The following is a 17,627-nucleotide window of genomic DNA, read 5'->3' on the forward strand; positions in this document are numbered from 1 at the left end:
ATACTTTAAACTTTAACATACAAATAGAGGAAATAAAAGGTTTTATATGTATGAATTTAAGTAGATGGTACAAGCACATGTGTTCTGAAGTCAGGTTGTCGGAGTTCAAATCTAGACTCTACTGTTCACTAGCTTTGTACCCCTGTGAAATTATTCTACCTCTTGAACCCTACTTCCCTCATCTACAAAACGAACGTAAATACTGTACCTACTGTACCTATCTTTTAAGATAATTGTCAGAATTGAATGCGAGATTTCTATGTAAAGCACCTTGGACATTATAAACACTTGATAAGGTCTACCATGACTCTATGATTGTTTGCACATGTATGACCACATCTTCTGTAATCTTTACGACTTCAACAGGGAAAAAGGAAGCTAATAGCCCAAGAATCTCCATTAAACAACTTCTCATACCTAATTCTGCTTTTCTTCCTATACAGGTACATATACACTCAAACACATTTTCTGGTAAAAGCAATGCTCATTGTGCAGAGGACTTGGTATGGTTTGAATGTTTTAAGATCCCCCCAAATTCGTATGTTGAAATCCTCATTTACATGGTAATATTAGGAAAGTGGGGTCTTTTCGCAAGTGCTTAGGTCACAAAGGTGGAGACTCCATGGATGGAATTAGTTCTCCGATAAAAGAGACCTGAGAGAGCTCCTGGGCTCCTTCTACCACACTAAGGACAAGACAAGTAGTTGTTAGTCTGCAACCCAGAAGAGGGCCTTCACCAGAACCTGACCTTGCTGGCTCTCTGATCTCTTACTTCCAGCCTCTGGAACTATGAGAAAAGTAGTTTCTGTTTAAGCCATCCTTTCTATGGTGTTTTATTATGGCAGTCCAAGCTAATAAAGATAGTATAAGTATTTTCAATGTTCAAATATATAAGGGAAACTGATTCTAAGTTTTTATTTTGCTAATTTCATCAGTCCCATACAAATTCATGGTATGTACAGTTTTCCAAGACAGCAGGGTATCTCAGAATAAATCATGGTCAGACAGAAAGGACTATACTCCCACCTACAAATGTAATTTCTTAAGAGCATGATATTAAGGTTTCTTATTTTTCAACAAGGTGTTTGAAACAGTTCTAGTTAGTTAAGCCATGTCTAACTATATGTGGTAGGTCAAAACTTAAGGATTCTTACCTTTTATATCTGCCTGAAACTGTTCTAGATGGCTCCTGTAAAGTAAAAATAATGACATCAGTTTGGGTGTGTGTGCAAGAACACAATTCCAGATTATATAAATCAGTTAATCATGTCTAATTTTGAAAGAAACTAATATGGAACAAATATCAATACTTTTAAAAATTCACAATGCTGGTCAGACTAAACAAGACTCTACATCTGAATTTTCAGACAAAACCATTCACTTTTTTAAAAGTGTATTTTTAATTTAGAAGATTTTTAAAACTCAGAAAATGGAAAAAGTAAGCATCATTCATCAACCAATCAACTTTTTTTTGGAAGCCAATAAGCATTAAGAACACAATTAGCGGGGCGCCTGGGTGGCTCAGTCGGTTAAGCATCCGACTTCGGCTCAGGTCATGATCTCACGGTCTGTGAGTTTGAGCCCCGCGTCAGGCTCTGTGCTGACAGCTCAGAGCCTGGAGCCTGTTTCGGATTCTGTGTCTCCCTCTCTCTCTGCCCCTCCCCTGTTCATGCTCTGTCTCTCTCTGTCTCAAAAATAAATAAACGTCAAAAAAAAAATTAAAAAAAAAAACACAATTAGAATCATATACATCTCCCTCGACTTTTTTTTTGCCCTCGATTAAAAAAAAATTCACCACATACATATAATGATTAATGCCTATTTTCAAAGACACCTAAAAATAAAAAGTAAGAAAGTATAATCAGCATAAAAGCTGATGGTAAGCTATCTAAAAGAAAGGTTGCTGAAAGTTAACATTAACCATTGAGGTGGGGAAATTATTACCTTGCAAATAACCAGGCATTTTTCTGTTCAATCTTTTAATAACTCAGGCTCTTCAAATATTTTTTGCAATTTCATTTTAATAAAACCAGTCAAAATGAAATGAGTCGTTTTAAAAATTGTTAATTCTTTTCTTCTAGTTATCATTAAAAATCTCCAAGAGAGACTCTACAGTAAAGAACAAATGATGTTAAAATCAGAGAATAAGCTCCCTTTATAAAATGACTAGATTCCAGACTAAAACAGCAAATACTGATTGCATGGTACAATAAAGGACATTATACAGTACAGCAAACCATATGGTTAACAGTAAGATTTAGATCCAAGTTCCAACCAGACAGGCTTCAGTAGCTATGAGACTATGGGTAAGTTGTGTTGTTGTTGTTGTTGTTTTTGTTTTTTGTTTTTTGTTTTTTAATGTCTATTCGTTTTTGACAGAGACAGAGCATGAGCAGGGGAGGGGCAGAGAGAGAGGGAGACAAAGAATCCGAAGCAGGCTCCAGGCTCTGAGCTGTCAGCACAAAGCCCAACATGGAGCTCAAAGCTCAAGTCAGAGGCTTAACTGACTGAGCCATCCAGGCACCCCTATGGCTAAGTTTTTAAACTTCTATCAGTCTCAGTTTCTCATCTCTAAAATAGGAGTAACATTGTGTATTTTATTAGATTATTGGGGATTAAAGGACATGAATGAACAAAAATTTGCACAACTCCTTTACAATAAGCTTACAATTTATATTCCACAACTAAGACTTTTTTTAAGCAGGAATATGAAAAAATCTTTACTAACTTTTCTATGTGGAATTTCAGTAAATCTGTCTCAATTATTCCAAGTCAGTATATTCCCATTAGGAAAGCTTAAACTGCTTATTTGAATATGTTTACCTCAACTTTTCATGTACAGCATAAGTCTTATTTTCTGGAAGACAGGGATTCCCACCTTTGAGTCTTTTTCCTCCAAAACCTCAGCTCAAGTAATATACAATCAATATGTATGCACAATGTATGGAAATAACTCCCCTAATAATGTGACACTACAGAAAAGTACCTCTTTGGAATTTACCAGTTGCAGAAAATAACCAGGGGACAGACAGATACTAGAAGTGTCCATATGCATGAGTTTGACCCCTTACCAGGATTACCTCTGGAGAAGCCATGCTTTGACAGTTGGTTTAAAGATATTTTAACTCTCCTTTGGGCATCAGATGTTTTTACAAGAAGGGACTGTAACAAAGCTTAGCAAGTAAACTTTCTCGAAAGAGTCTTTTATCTGTTTGTCATTAAAGTGGCAGTTCCTAAAGACGGGGCAGAGTATTTATACCTTATACGTCAAACATGTAAAACAAATCTTCTCTGAAAATATCTCTAACAAATAACAACAAAGAATATACTTTATAAAACCTAGTTTTAACATTATTTTTGAAACCAAAATAACTAGGTTAAAATGTTTAGTCACTGGTTATTTAGATAAAGTAAAAAGAAATACTAAGCTTATGTGTATCCATTTAAAGTACCTTTTATGGAATGTAGATGATAATGATTTCATATGAAACTTTTACCCCTAAAGTTTCACAAACAGTATTCAACATTTTTTATTAATCTTTCTCTTTATTTATTTATTTTGGGAGAGAGAGAAAGTATGAGCGGGGGAGGGGCAGACAGGGAGGGAGAGAGAATCCCAAGCAGGCTCAGCACTGTCAGTGCAGAGCCCGATGCAGGGCTTGAACTCAAGAATCACAAGACTGAGACCTGAGCTAAAATCAAGAGCCAGATGCTTAACCAACCATACCACTTGGGCACCTCACTCAACTAACATTTCATAAAAGTTTTCATTTATAAATTTCCCTAATCTTACTCTACATGAACTAAAACTAACACACAACATTAAATGATGTCTAAATATGCATTAGGAAAAAAAATGCTAATAATGCCATAGGTTCCAAAACAACACCTTTCTCTCATTTTGGTTATAATTGAAATATTTTAAAAGATGACATCAGCTTGATTATCCAGACTACCTTTCACTGAAATGGAGTAAGCAGAATTACTAAATGAGAATAGCCTTTACTGGATTTACTGATTTGTGGGTTACTGATAGATTGATTGAAATGATAGGAACAAGATTACAATAAATAATATTTCTGAAGTTTAACATAATCATTTTCCTTAATACTTTTGGTAAAACTCTGACTAATAACAGATTTAGAGTAGAATTTTAACAAATGTAGAAATGTGAAATGAAGATTGTTTTCAGCAACAGTGTGGTGGCATTATACTAATTTTATATATTTTTTTTTAATTTTTTTTTTCAACGTTTATTTATTTTTGGGATAGAGAGAGACAGAGCATTAACAGGGGAGGGGCAGAGAGAGAGAGGGAGACACAGAATCGGAAACAGGCTCCAGGCTCTGAGCCATCAGCCCAGAGCCTGACGCGGGGCTCGAACCCACCGACCGCGAGATCGTGACCTGGCTGAAGTCGGACGCTTAACCGACTGCGCCACCCAGGCGCCCCACTAATTTTATATTTTGACTCAATTATAAATGACTTAAAGTCAGGATCAAACAAGTTTCCAGTTAAGTATACTAACAGAAGTTGTATAATATCGGTTTTCTATATTTCTTGCAGCATTTTTTTTAACAACTAGTCACTTGAAACATATCTCAATTAAGTTTCACACAGTATTTTCTAAATTATTTTATGTTTCTTTATTTTTGAGAGGCAGAGAGAAACAGAGCATGAGTGGGGGAGGGGCAGAGAGAGAGGGAGACACAGAATCCGAAGCAGGCTCCAGGCTCTGAGCTGTCAGCACAGAGCCCAATGCGGGCCTCGAACCCACGAACCGTGGGATGACGACCTGAGCCAAAGTCGGACACTCAACTGACTGAGCTATGCAGGCACCCCTCACACAGTATTTTCTATGCAGCTAGTTTGGTGCAATTGATAAAATCAGAACCTGATCAAATTGTTCCATGTTCATGTCCAAGATCTGTAAACAATTAGAATTTAAGCTTATTTCTATATATCTATTTTTTCAATAGTTAGATTCTGAAACTGACGGAACACACTTAAATTTATCATTATTACTTTTTTGTTGTTGATGTTGTTACAGTGAGACAGAATGAGAGCGAGACACGGAGGGAGAGAATCTTAGGCAGGCTCCATGCTCAGTGCAGAGCCCGACACAGGGCTCAAACCCACGACCCTGGGATCAAGACTTGAGCCAAAATCAAGAATTAGATGCTTGGGGTGCCTGGGTGGCGCAGTCGGTTAAGCGTCCGACTTCAGCCAGGTCACGATCTCACGGTCCGTGAGTTCGAGCCCCGCGTCAGACTCTGAGCTGATGGCTCAGAGCCTGGAGCCTGTTTCCGATTCTGTGTCTCCCTCTCTCTCTGCCCCTCCCCCGTTCATGCTCTGTCTCTCTCTGTCCCAAAAATAAATAAACGTTGAAAAAAAAAAATTAAAAAAAAAAAAAAAAAAGAATCAGACGCTCAACCAACTGAGCCACCCAAGCACCCAAAGCTTATTCTTTATTGGTAGATTTAAATAGGGTCTTTTATTAGATTACACATTTTGTAGCTAAATGTTACTTCACAGTAATTCTAGAAATCAAATTACATTCCTTCATAATGGAATGTTTCTCAAAATGGATAGACTATATTTGTATGAGAACTAGTATAGAAGAAGAAATTGGGAGGAGTGGTAGCCTGCTTCTCGTGTGTGTATTCAAGACGGACAATTACAGATGCAGTTTAAAGTAATCTCTAAAACTCTTGCCAAAAAGAGAAAATATTAGAAAAAAACAAAATCAAGAGCAGGGATCCTCTTTTATAATTCAAAAATTACAATAATTTTTTTAATGTTTATTTATCTTTGAGAGACAGAGAGAGAGAGAGAGTGCAAGCCAGGGAAAGGTAGAGAAGGAGAGGGAGACAGAGGATCCAAAGCGGGCTCTGCACTGACAGCAGAGGAGAGCCCAATGCAGGGCTTGAACTCATGAACCATGAGAACATGACCTGAACCAAAGTCAGATGCTCAACCACTGAGCCACCCAGGCACCCTTAAAATTATAATAATTTTAAGAAGGAAAATGCTTGATGTTTTTTACACATTAATACTCTACGCAAATGTAAACTTTACCTCAGATTTGTTAACTAGAAGCCTCTATATTTCTGTGGCAACAAAGAACAACTCAATAATTACTATACCTATTAAAGTTGACAATTCCAGTCTAAATGGGGGGAAGGGTGTGGAGGAGAAATACCAGTATCATTGAAATGACTTGTAAAAAAACAACTGCTAAGACTGACATTGGTCTTAAAAGTTTCAAAGACTATGTAATTAGACCTTCCGGTAACCTCAAAGCCTGTTACACAACTGATTTAAAATAATACTTTGTCTGAAATAATCTTCCTTGCAATGGGATGGTTTATATTACTACAGGGAAGGAGAAAGACCTATATAGAGCTTAGAAAATGTTGGCAAGGCACCAACTGTTTGTGTAAGTTTAAATAAGACATTCTTGCTTCAGTTAAGCTTAGAATGGTCACTAAGGAAATCCCACGAATTGTCTTTACAGGTGCACTGGCAGATCAGAACTTGTAAAATATAAACAAATATAAAAGCATGTGTGAAATATGATCAGAGAAATACAAGCCCAACTAAATATAGCAAAATAATACTAAAGTTATTCAAACAAACTAATTAATGACAAAGCCATAGCTCTCAATAAAATTATGGCATAACATGCTAACTGGCCCTCAGGACTAAATTAAAGCAGCTATACTGGTATATGTAATGCAGCAAGATACACTGCTGAGGATGAATGCAGAACAAAGTATTTGTAATGTATAATTGATAAAACAGTAAGAAAAATGAGAAAACAAGAACTTTATCAAATTAACAAAGATTAAAACAGGAAAAACTCATCATTCCCCTTCTTTTTCTGAATGATTCAGTCCTAAAGCCATTAGATAGGGCAGAGCTAGATAGGGAGGAAACAGTACCCCAAACCAGGCAATCAGAAGACTGGAGCCCTACATGAAGAAGAACAGTCTCCAAGGAGAAGCAACCCAGCATGAGGTCTCGGAGTCTGAACATGAACAAAGAAAGACCCTAGGAAGGGCAGCCTATCACAGGATGACAGAAGCTAAGCAGGGTAAGGAAGGAATCCTGGGGAGTGGAAGAGGAGGGGTGATCTAGGGCAGCGAGTCACAACTCAAGCAGGGTAGAGAGGGCATCCAGGATGCCCAAGCCTAAAGAGTGTCAGCAGAGTGTTCATGCACAAGGAAAGCCAACATGGGATATCAGCAGAACCCACCTGTAGTGAGGAGGGGATAAATACAGGCAAAGGGTGGCAATGAGAGACAGATTACATACAAGGGATTGAACAAATAAGAAAACATTACAGATAATGGGAAGCAAGTTTCTCGATGTTTGTTTCTCACAAAAGAGAGTTACAAATACTAGAATAAAACCCTATGAGATTAGAATTGAAAGTTATCAGTAGAAATTCATTTCACTATCTAGCCAGATAGGTGTAGGTAGGTAGGCAGACAGAAGACAAAATAGGTATGTACACATATGTATGTATATATAGATATACACATATTTTGTAGGTCTATACTCAGAGAGGGACCAGGAATGGTGACACTTCAATAACATAAACATACCTACAGTGCATATCTTGGCTTCAAAATATTTTCCAGTAAAAGGAATCAGAGCTCCTTGGCTTCTTAAAGAAATAGCTGCTTCTAAGGTTGGTGTAGAAAAGTTAAAGATGAGCCTGTAATATCATATTATGCCAAGGAAGTATTCCAATTCCAAGAATGGAGAAGTGGCAAAGGATACAAAAGTTCAAATGAGCTCCCAGTGGCAAAATATGGGATAATTTGATCAAAATAAATGATGGTGTGACAGGCAGAATAACGACCCTCAAAAACGTCTAGGTCTTAAACCTGTAATCTTCAAACATATTAGGTTATATGGCAAAGGGAAATTAAGGCCGCTAATCAACAACCCTAAATAGGAAGATTATCCTAGATTATCTGATAGGCCCAACTATGTCTTAAACCCTGTAACTTTCAAACCTATTAGGTTATATGGCAAAGGGAAATTAAGGTTGCTAATCAACAAACCTAAATAGGAAGATTATCCTAGATTATCTGATAGCCCAACGTAATCACAAGGGTTATTAAAAGTGGAAGACAGCCCCCCTTCGGGTGAGCTCAAGCCCTGCTTTGGACGAACACGAGTCCCGCTTCGGGTGAGCCGTGCTTCTCTCTCTCTCTTTTTCTCTCCCTTTCTCTCTCTCTGTCTCTCCTGGGATTCTCTTTTTCTCTGCACCTTGCTCACTTATGCCCCCCGCTCAAAAAGAAAAGGGAGGGGGAGACAAAGGCAGAAGAAAGTCAGAGGAAGATACGACTAAGAAGAATGGTCAGAAAGAAGACCTCCAGATGGCTAACACATGAAAAAATGCTCAACATCACTCATCATGAGGAAAATACAAATCAAAAACCACAATGAGATACCACCTAACACCTGTCAGAATGGCTAAAGTTAACAACTCAGGCAAAAACATATGTTGGCGAGGATGCGGAGAAAGAGGAACCCTTTTGCACTGCTGGTGGGAATGCAAACTGGTACAGCCACTCTGGAAAAAAGTATGGAGGTTCCTCAAAGAATTAAAAATAGAACTACCCTATGACCCAGCAATTGCACTGCTACGTTATTTATCCAAAGGATACAGGTGTGCTGTTTCAAAGGGGCACATGCACCCCAATGTATTTTATAGCAGCACCATCAACAATAGCCAAAGTATGGAAAGAGCCCAAACGTCCATTGACGGATGAATGGATAAAGAAGATGTGGTATATATATATACAATGGAGCATTACTCGGCAATCAAAATGAAATCTTGCCATTTGCAACAACATGGATAGAACGAGAGAGTATTATGCTAATTAAAACTAAGTCAGTCAGAGAAAGACAAATATCATATGACTTCACTCGTATGTGGAATTTAAGATATAAAACAGATGAACATAAGGGAAGGGAAGCAAAAATAATATAAAAACAGGGAAGGGGCCAAACCATAAGAGACTCTTAAATACGGAGAACAAACTGAGGGTTGCTGGAGGGGTTGTGGGTGGGAGGATGAGCTGAATGGGCAAGAGGGATTAAGGAGGGCACTTGGTGCTTTAGCACTAGGTGTTAATATGTAGGGGATGAATCACTGGATTCTACTCCTGCAATCATTATTGCAATATTTGCTAACTAACTTGGATGTAAATTAAAAAAAAAAAAAAAAGATAAGCAAAAATAAAATAAACTACACTTACAATTTTGCAACCGAGATAACTACTGTAATACCTTGCAGATTTTTTAACATACACATATATGTGTAATATATATGTAAACACATACATAGTATATATTCACATTTTTAAATAAAAATAGGATTATATTATATTTTTAAAAAGGAAGAAAGGTCAGAATGACAAAATGTAGGAAGTACTCAACCCACCGCTGTTGGCTTTGATGGAAGAAGAAGAACATTGGAAAAGGCAAGGAAGTGGATTCCCTAGAGCCTCCAAAGAGAAATGCAGCCCTAATTTAAGCCCTTGAAGTCGTTGATTTTAGTCCTTGATTTTGGCCAATGAGACCCACGTAGGGCTTGCAATTACAAAGCTGTAAGATGATAAATTTGTACTATTTTTAAGATAAGTTTGTAGTAATTTGTTACAACAGCACTAGAAAACTAGTACAGACAGTAACAGGGTATAACCCATCAGATAAAATAAGTAATAGTGAGTCAATACAGATATACAGATATAAATACAGAAAGGTGATAGAAAGTTTAAAGAATTAAGGTACCTATATGGTTCAAAGTATCCACAAAATACTTATTAAGAAAGGGAAAGTGAAGCCTGAAAATCACATGACCAGAATGATCAGCAGTAGCAATGGGACAAATTACAATTATGTGCCACCTGATAGGATACACAATGAGAAGAATATAGCATCAATTCTGATATTCCTGACAAAGATCTATAACTTGAATCTAATTATGCGTAAACATTAGGTAACCCAAACTGAAGGATATATCATAAAATAACTGACCTATCATCTTTTAAAGTGTTAAGATTAAGAAAGAGTCACTATGGAACTGTTTCAGAGTGAAGGAAACTAAAGAGGTAACAGCAACTAAATGCAACACATGATTCTGAATTAGATCCTTCTGCTATACTTGGAACATCATTGGGACAACTGGTCAAACCTGAATAAGATCTAAATATCGGATGGCAAGAATGTGTCATTTTTAATTTTCTATTTTTATTTTTTAATGTTTACTTTTTGAGAGAGACAGAGAGAAGGAGGGGCAGAGAGAGAAGGGGACAGAAAATCCAAAGCAGCCTCTGTGCTGACAGCAGAGTCCAATGTGGGGCTTCAATTCACGAACTATGAGATAATGACCTGAGCCGAAGTCTGACACTCAACTGACTGAGCCACCCAGGTGTCCCTGATTTCCTGTTTTTAAAAGCTGTCCTGTGGCTATGTAGGAGTCTCTGTAAAAAATACACAGGAAAGGGGAGAAAGGCTCTTTCTTTTCTGTCTGGTGGCACCCATCAGCTCAAAGGTAAGCCAAGATGGGTGTTTACAGGTACATCCAAGAGCTATGGAGGAAGAAGCAGTCCAATGGAACAAGCTCTCTTCTCAGGGTACACTTCTGGTAGTACCAGCAGCTCTCTGTACTCGACAGGGCCCTTGCCCAAACTGGCCCAAAAAAGCACACACACAAGGATACAAGGCCAAGCAAGGTTATATCATATATTGGATTTGTGTGCAGTGTGGGTGGCCACAAACACCAAGTGCCTAAGGGTGCAGCCTACAGAAAGCCTGCTCATCATGGCATTAACCAGCTAAAGCTTTCCCAAAGCCTTCAGTCTCTTGCAGAAGAGTGAGCTGGACACCACTGTGGGGGTCTGAGAGTCCTGAATTCTTACTAGGTTGGCAAAGATTCCACATACAAATTCTGTCAAGTTATCCTCATTGATCAATTCCATAAAGCTATCAGAAGAAATCCTGACACGCAGTGAATCACCAAACCAGTCTACAAGCACAGGGAGATGTGAGGGCTGACATCTGCAGGCTATGAGAATGTGGCCTTGGAAAGGGTAACAAGGTCCACCATGCTACTGGTGGTTCTCGCCATGCAGCAGGGAGAAGACGAATACTCTCCAGCTCCACTATTACTGCTAACATAAGTGATGTTTGTAAAATTCTGAGCTGATACACAATTTAGGACAGTCATAACTGCTTAAAAGTGTCCTTTAATTTGTCTGCTAAAATTCATTGTCTGCAGAATGTTCCATGAATACACTGTCAAATTATGAAAATTAAAATGCAATAATGTTTGAAGACTATAAGTGGTGGTGTATCTTGTATCTAATAAGATAAACGCTTCTGTCTTTGCTTTATCTTATTGGGAAGTTTATAGGTCAGTGTTTAACTGCTGTTTGGTATAACAGGTGTAAAATAACTTCTGTAACAGTGGAATGCAGAAGCTAGCCATGTAGATTTGTTGATGCATGTAACGATACCAACAGCTTCATTGAGGTGATATAATGCTCTACTGGTTTCCTCTCAAATGGCTGTTTTTAGGAGTTTGGTAAGAACAAGCTTTTTTAAATTAGATTTTGCTTAGAAATATGAAGAGTATCCTAATCTTTTTATCATGATTATATGCAGAATAACAAAGTTAACCAAGGCCCACATTTTTAGGGTTAATCCGATATTCCATTTACTTAGTGGCTGCTTCTGAAAGAATAGTTTAAAAGAATGCTACCATTTTTAGAACTGAATAAAACCGCTGCAAGAGGGTTCTCTTACAAATGAAAATAAATCCTGCTTTACCCAAGCAAAATTGCCTTGGTCTCCACAGTACTGCTGAAGTTCACATAAAAGGCAAAGGCTCCTGTTCCATCCCACAACTCTATGGCATCCATAGAATACTGAATTTCATACAAAGCACTCAGTAATGGTATTTATACTGGGGTATATTAAAACTGATGGAAACTGAACATTAGGTAAATGAGAAGAATTTACCTTAAGATTTATAAGTTAGTAACCAATGCTAGGATTGGGAAACTGGTGGCTATCAGATAGTGTGGGGATAAAGAATTAAAGTTGGCGTTGATCAGCATTGAAAGAAAGAAAAGAAAAAAGAAAAAAAAAAAAAGAAAAGAAAAGAAAAGAAAAGAAAAGAAAAGAAAAGAAAAAGAAAAAGAAAGAAAGAAAGAAAGAAAGAAAGAAAGAAAGAAAGAAAGAAAGAAAGAAAGAAAGAGAAAAGAAAGAAAGAAAGAAAGAAAGAAAGAAAGAAAGAAAGAAAGAAAGAAAGAAAGAAAGAAAGAAAGAAAGAAAATTGAGGGTAATAGGACATGAGATTAGCAACTTATTCTCAAACAATTTAGGGGCAAAAGTTTCTGTACAGTACTTACAACATTTTTTCTTTTTTCTTTTTTCTTTTTTTTTTTAATTTGAGAGAGAGAGAGAACACTTGAGCAGGAGAGAAGGGCAGAGGGAGGGAAGGAGGGAGGGAGGGAGGGAGAGGGAGAGGAAGAGAATCTTAAGCAGGCTCCACACACAGCGTGGAGGAGCAGGGCTTGATCCCAGGACCCTGGGATCATGACCTGAGCTGAAACCAAGAGTCGGACACTCAACCAACTGAGCCATCCAGTCACTCCCTTATAACTTTTCATTAAACTTGAGACTGTTTTAAAAGGAAAATCAATAAATAAATCAAATAAAAACAGAAGAAACATAAAACTCATAAATGCCCTCCCACAAAATGCCATTGATTATATAAACTGATAAACCTTTTCTCATAAATAATTTAGTCAATATGTATCAGAAATTTTTTAAGTCCTTATAATCCTTTGTTTTTTGGCCCAATAAATTTATCTCTGGAAATCTGGACAAATAATTCAAAACACAAAAGTTTAACCTACACAGATTAAACTTCAGTATTATTTACAACAGTAAAAAAATATACATAACCACTGAGGATTTCCATTAATAAGAAATTTGTGTTAACTACTATATACATTAAAATAGAAAACTTTAGGGACACCTGGGTGGCTCAGTCATTAAGCATCTTACTTCAGCTCAGGTCATGATCTCACGGTTTGTGAGGAGTTGGAATCCCATATCAGGTGAGCTGGAGCCCCGCTTTGGGTGATCCCTGCTTCTTTCTCTCTGTCTCTGCCCCTCGCTTACTTGTGTGCTCTCTCTCTCTCTTTCTCTCTCCCCCTTCCCTCCCCTCCCTCTCTCTGCCTGCCCCTGGCTCACTTGTGCCCCCCACCCCCCCCCCCGAAAGAAAGAAAGAAAGAAAGAAAGAAGGAAAGAAAGAAAGCTGTATGCCACTGAAAATAATATATGAAGAGCTCTGAATAACATGAAAAAATGGCCATACTGCAAAGAACATTTTGGAAAAAGCATCACAATTACAAATGCACACTCCTTTTCACCCAGAAATTCCACTGCTAGGATTTTATCCTACTGATTTACATACACATATATGCAAAGCAATATGTATTTTAAGTTTTTCACCACCACACTGGTTGTAATAGTAAAAGATTATAAATAACCTAAATAGCCATCAATAGAAATTAGAAAAATTATGGTACATCTATAACATAGAACATTCTCCATTTGCAAAAAGTAATAGGGAAGTTCTTTATGTAATACTGTGGAAGTCTCACCACAATATTAAGGGAAAAGAACAAAACAGTGGTATGTATATAGGGATATGTGTATAGACATACAGACATACATATAAAGATAAATTTGTTTACAGAGATACTGAGAGAAGTGCTGCTTATCAGCTCACACCATGTTATAACAGGGTAGGTACTTCTAGTACCTGGATACGGAGGCGCAGATAAACCTGGATCACTTCATCAGCCCTCCTGTCAGTATCTCTGACTCAAAGAGCAGTTTTGCATCTGTGTTTCCAAACTACTTCAAAATATTTTGCCTCTCTCTGCCAAAAAAAAAAAAAAGCCTTTTTATCATAACCTTGCCAATTAATAGGGAAGTTTATATTTCATTTTGTTCATCAGTAAAATGGGGAGATGTTTGTATTGCTCAGAAACTCCTTTTAAAATGATACCTTAGGAGAACCTGGGTGGCTCAGTCAGTTAAGCAGCCGACTTCGGCTCAGGTCATGATCTCGTGGTCCATGAGTTCAAGCCCCACGTCAGGCTCTGTGCTGACAGCTCAGAGCCTGGAGCCTGTTTCAGATTCTGTGTCTGACCCTCCCCCATTCATGCTCTGTCTCTCTCTGTCTCAAAATAAATAAACGTTAAAAAATAAATAAGTAAAATAAAATGATATCATAATAAAAAACTTTAAAAAAGTCAAAACTGGAGGTGCCTGACTGGCTCAGTCAGAAAAGCATGCAACTCTTGATCTCAGGGTCGTAAATTCAAGCCCCACAGTTAGGTGTAGAGAATACTTAAATAAATAAACTTAAAAAAATGTTTAAATAAAAAGTCTAAATTAAACTCTGAAAAGATGACACAGTGGCCTAGGATCTCAAAATGTCAGCAAATCAATGTAATACTAGATTATATCAAGACCAATCCCAAATTACAATTTAAACAGAGTAATCTGCTTTATACTGAGGCATTCTGACACCATCAACTCCCAATTTTCTTTGCCACAAAAACCCAAAATAACAGCTAATTTGAAACCGAGTTTAAATGTATTTGTATAATTACATAGAAGTATAGATGTTTCTGGCAATTCACAATACTACATATGGTATTTTGTTACTATGTTTAAATATCTGACTTTGTATAAACTAGATACAACTCTTTATTTGCTACATAATTCTAATGAAATTATCAGCCTCTGGCAGAAGTGTCCACTCATACTTACTAATTCTAACTTTATTAAGAGCAAAAAGGTAATTATTTTTCCTGTTACTTTACAACAGATACTGTTTAAACCTGCTTAATGAGATAGCAGATATTCACTGATTGGGAACAAAGAACCACATAGTCAAAAAGTATTTGGATGCAAGGAAAATCAGTGGTTAAATCCATTGAAAGTACTTAAATGGAGCTGATGCAACCAAAAGGAGAAGGAAAAAATTATTAGAAGTTACTTAAAATTATTGTTAAAATAGCAACTGACATCCTGGTATTTTTAAATATTCATTTGTAAAATTAAAAAATTAAACAAGAAATTTTGAGGGACACCTGGCTGAGTCGGTAAACACCTAACCTGATCTCAGAATTGTGAGTTCAGGCCTCATGTTGCACATAGAGCTTACTTTAAAAAAACAAGCAAATTAATTAAAAAAGTAATTTACTTAAAAAATAAATTTTTAAGATAATTTTTAATTTTAATTGTTTTTTTAATGTTTACTTATCTTATAAAGAGAGAGAGACAGAGCACGAATAGGGAAGGGCAGAGAGACACCGAATCTGAAGCAGGCTCCAGGCTCTATGCTGTCAGCACAGAGCCCAACACGGGGCTAGAACCCACAAGCCATGAGATCATGACCTGAGCCAAAGTCAGATGCTTAACCAACTGAGCCACCCAGGTGCCCCAAGATAATTTTTTTAATTGAATTTAAATAAATACTCACTTGTAGCAGATAAGAACTGCCTGGATCTAATAAGCTGGCAGCTTCATTCTGCATCGTGTTCTGTTGTGTAATTGCATCTTCTCGTTTCCGCTCTTTCTGCCCTGCTTCATCGTCTTCATATTCGTCTAAGCACTGAAAGAAAGAATAGTTTCCATTTTATTTCCATATAATATTAACAGAATGTTGTGACAGTATGTGAAGACACATTTGATAACATTAAAGAAGTATCTGTGCACACAGCAATATGTACATTTAATTCCTGTAAACTAAATTATCTGCTTAAAATTCCAACCTCCACATTCATACCCCTGATAACTCACCTTTTCTCTAGACTCCAAATGGCAGTTACAGGGTTTGCCTAAAGGTAAGATTCATTTCTTCTTTTCTTACATTCATTCAACAAGTAAACAAATGATGTTTACCTCTTTTCAGAGAATAACAAAAGATATAACCAAGACGTGGACTTTTTAGACCAGTGGGAAGATTGTGCGTGTGTGCATGTGTCCGTGTGTGACACAGGAGACTAGTATGTTCTGCCATGATCCATGAAACTACAGGAAGCTAAATGTTAACTTGCAAGCAGGGTGAGACCTCAGACCCTTCATAGTTCTTGAGAGAGGTGAGGATTTGAAAGGTATATGCTCTGATCACAAGGAACATAAATAGCTTGAGAAGTATAGACTTTCCACTACGTAACACAGAAAGAAGTTACACTGCCACAATTCCCCAGAATATAAGTAAAACATGATCAAAACTGATTTGGGGGGGTAGCACATGGGTGGCTAAGTCGGTTGAGTGTCCGACTCTTGATTTCAGCTCAGGTCATGATCCCAGGGTCACAGGATTGAGCCCTGCATGAGGCTCTACGGTGAATACGGAGCCTGCTTAAGATTCTCTCTCTCTAGAGGAATCAAAATAGAGGAGAAATACAGGGATCCAAAGTTCCCTCATCCATCAAACACAGTACTATTGAGGCCAGAAGACTTGGAATTCTAGGAACCTTGGCGAAAGAAGGACAGAAACATCCCCAGGGGGCCCACAGGGACAACCTGACAGACCATAGGTGCGTTATTGCAAATTGGGAGATAAAATGGGCAGTGTAGGCATGGAGGGGAGGGATCCCCTTCTGTGGAGAGACAAAAGGAAGAGAAAGAGAGGCTGTGGAAGTGTATTTGGACAAGAGAAAAACCACGGACCGGGGAATAGAAAAAATGGAGAAGTAATCAATTTATAACTCGATCCAGGGTTGCGGGGCTTCTACCAGACTGGGGCCGGCCACCCTGTACATACACCTGGCGGGGGACGGGAGGGTGGGCAGGAGCTAGCCCTGGGCTCAGTAGCTAAGTCAGAGGCACAGTCAGAGAGAAAAATCCTCTCCCTGAGTGCTGTGGGAAGAAAGTAGATAGCTCCAAGAACAAAAGACCCTGCAGGCACCAGCCAGTCAGAGGCCCTTTGTAGGCTGGCTGGGGGGAGTGGCACTACCCCATAACCAGGGCCTGCGGAGCAGGATCCTTTAAGACATTGGGGTTTGAATCCCAGCTGAGCACCCGGAAAGCACAGCAAACTGGAGCCGGACAGAAGAGCCCACTCGCACGTGCACAACACTGTGAAAATGGCCTGAACAGTGTGGTCTGGGACACCTGGTCAGGGAAAGAAAGAATGGGGTGTTGCCATTTTTCTCCCCATCACCAACAAAGTGGGGCTTCAGGGAACAGGACTGCAGCCCCCAGCGGAGGCAGGACTGCCGACACCAAACCACGCCTCCCCATGCCTCATAGCTACATATGTATGGACGCAAGATTCACACTGACTGAACCAGAGGGCCCCACCTCTAGACCAGCGCAACCACTGGTTCCAAGGCACAATCAGATACCAGTCCAGCGGTTTTGCATTTTCTGATTGATTCTTGGTTAATTCTTATTTTAGATATGTAGATAGGTTTTCTTCCTTCCCTTTCTTCCTCTTAGTTCATCCCTTCCCTATTCTGAATATTCTGGTCATTGGTTTGTTTAAGTGGACGTTTTTAATCTAT

The 17,627-nt window shown here is 38.2% G+C and overlaps 1 protein-coding gene across 5 annotated transcripts in view; it reads right to left on the reverse strand.

The window, feature by feature from the left end:
- Nucleotides 1-17,627, reverse strand: part of PAWR (pro-apoptotic WT1 regulator) — a 196,432-nt gene that overhangs the window by 95,994 nt on the left and 82,811 nt on the right. For all 5 annotated transcript variants that reach the window (XM_045062103.1, XM_045062104.1, XM_023257274.2 and 2 more), the window contains exons 2-3: nucleotides 15,596-15,727; nucleotides 1,155-1,189 (exon numbers count right to left, since the gene is read on the reverse strand). In XM_045062103.1, coding sequence (XP_044918038.1) covers nucleotides 1,155-1,189; nucleotides 15,596-15,727 — 167 coding nt within the window. The remainder of the gene's footprint in view (nucleotides 1-1,154; nucleotides 1,190-15,595; nucleotides 15,728-17,627) is intronic.

The sequence above is a fragment of the Felis catus genome, chromosome B4 (assembly GCF_018350175.1).
Source record: "Felis catus isolate Fca126 chromosome B4, F.catus_Fca126_mat1.0, whole genome shotgun sequence".
Taxonomy (NCBI): Eukaryota; Metazoa; Chordata; class Mammalia; order Carnivora; family Felidae; genus Felis; species Felis catus.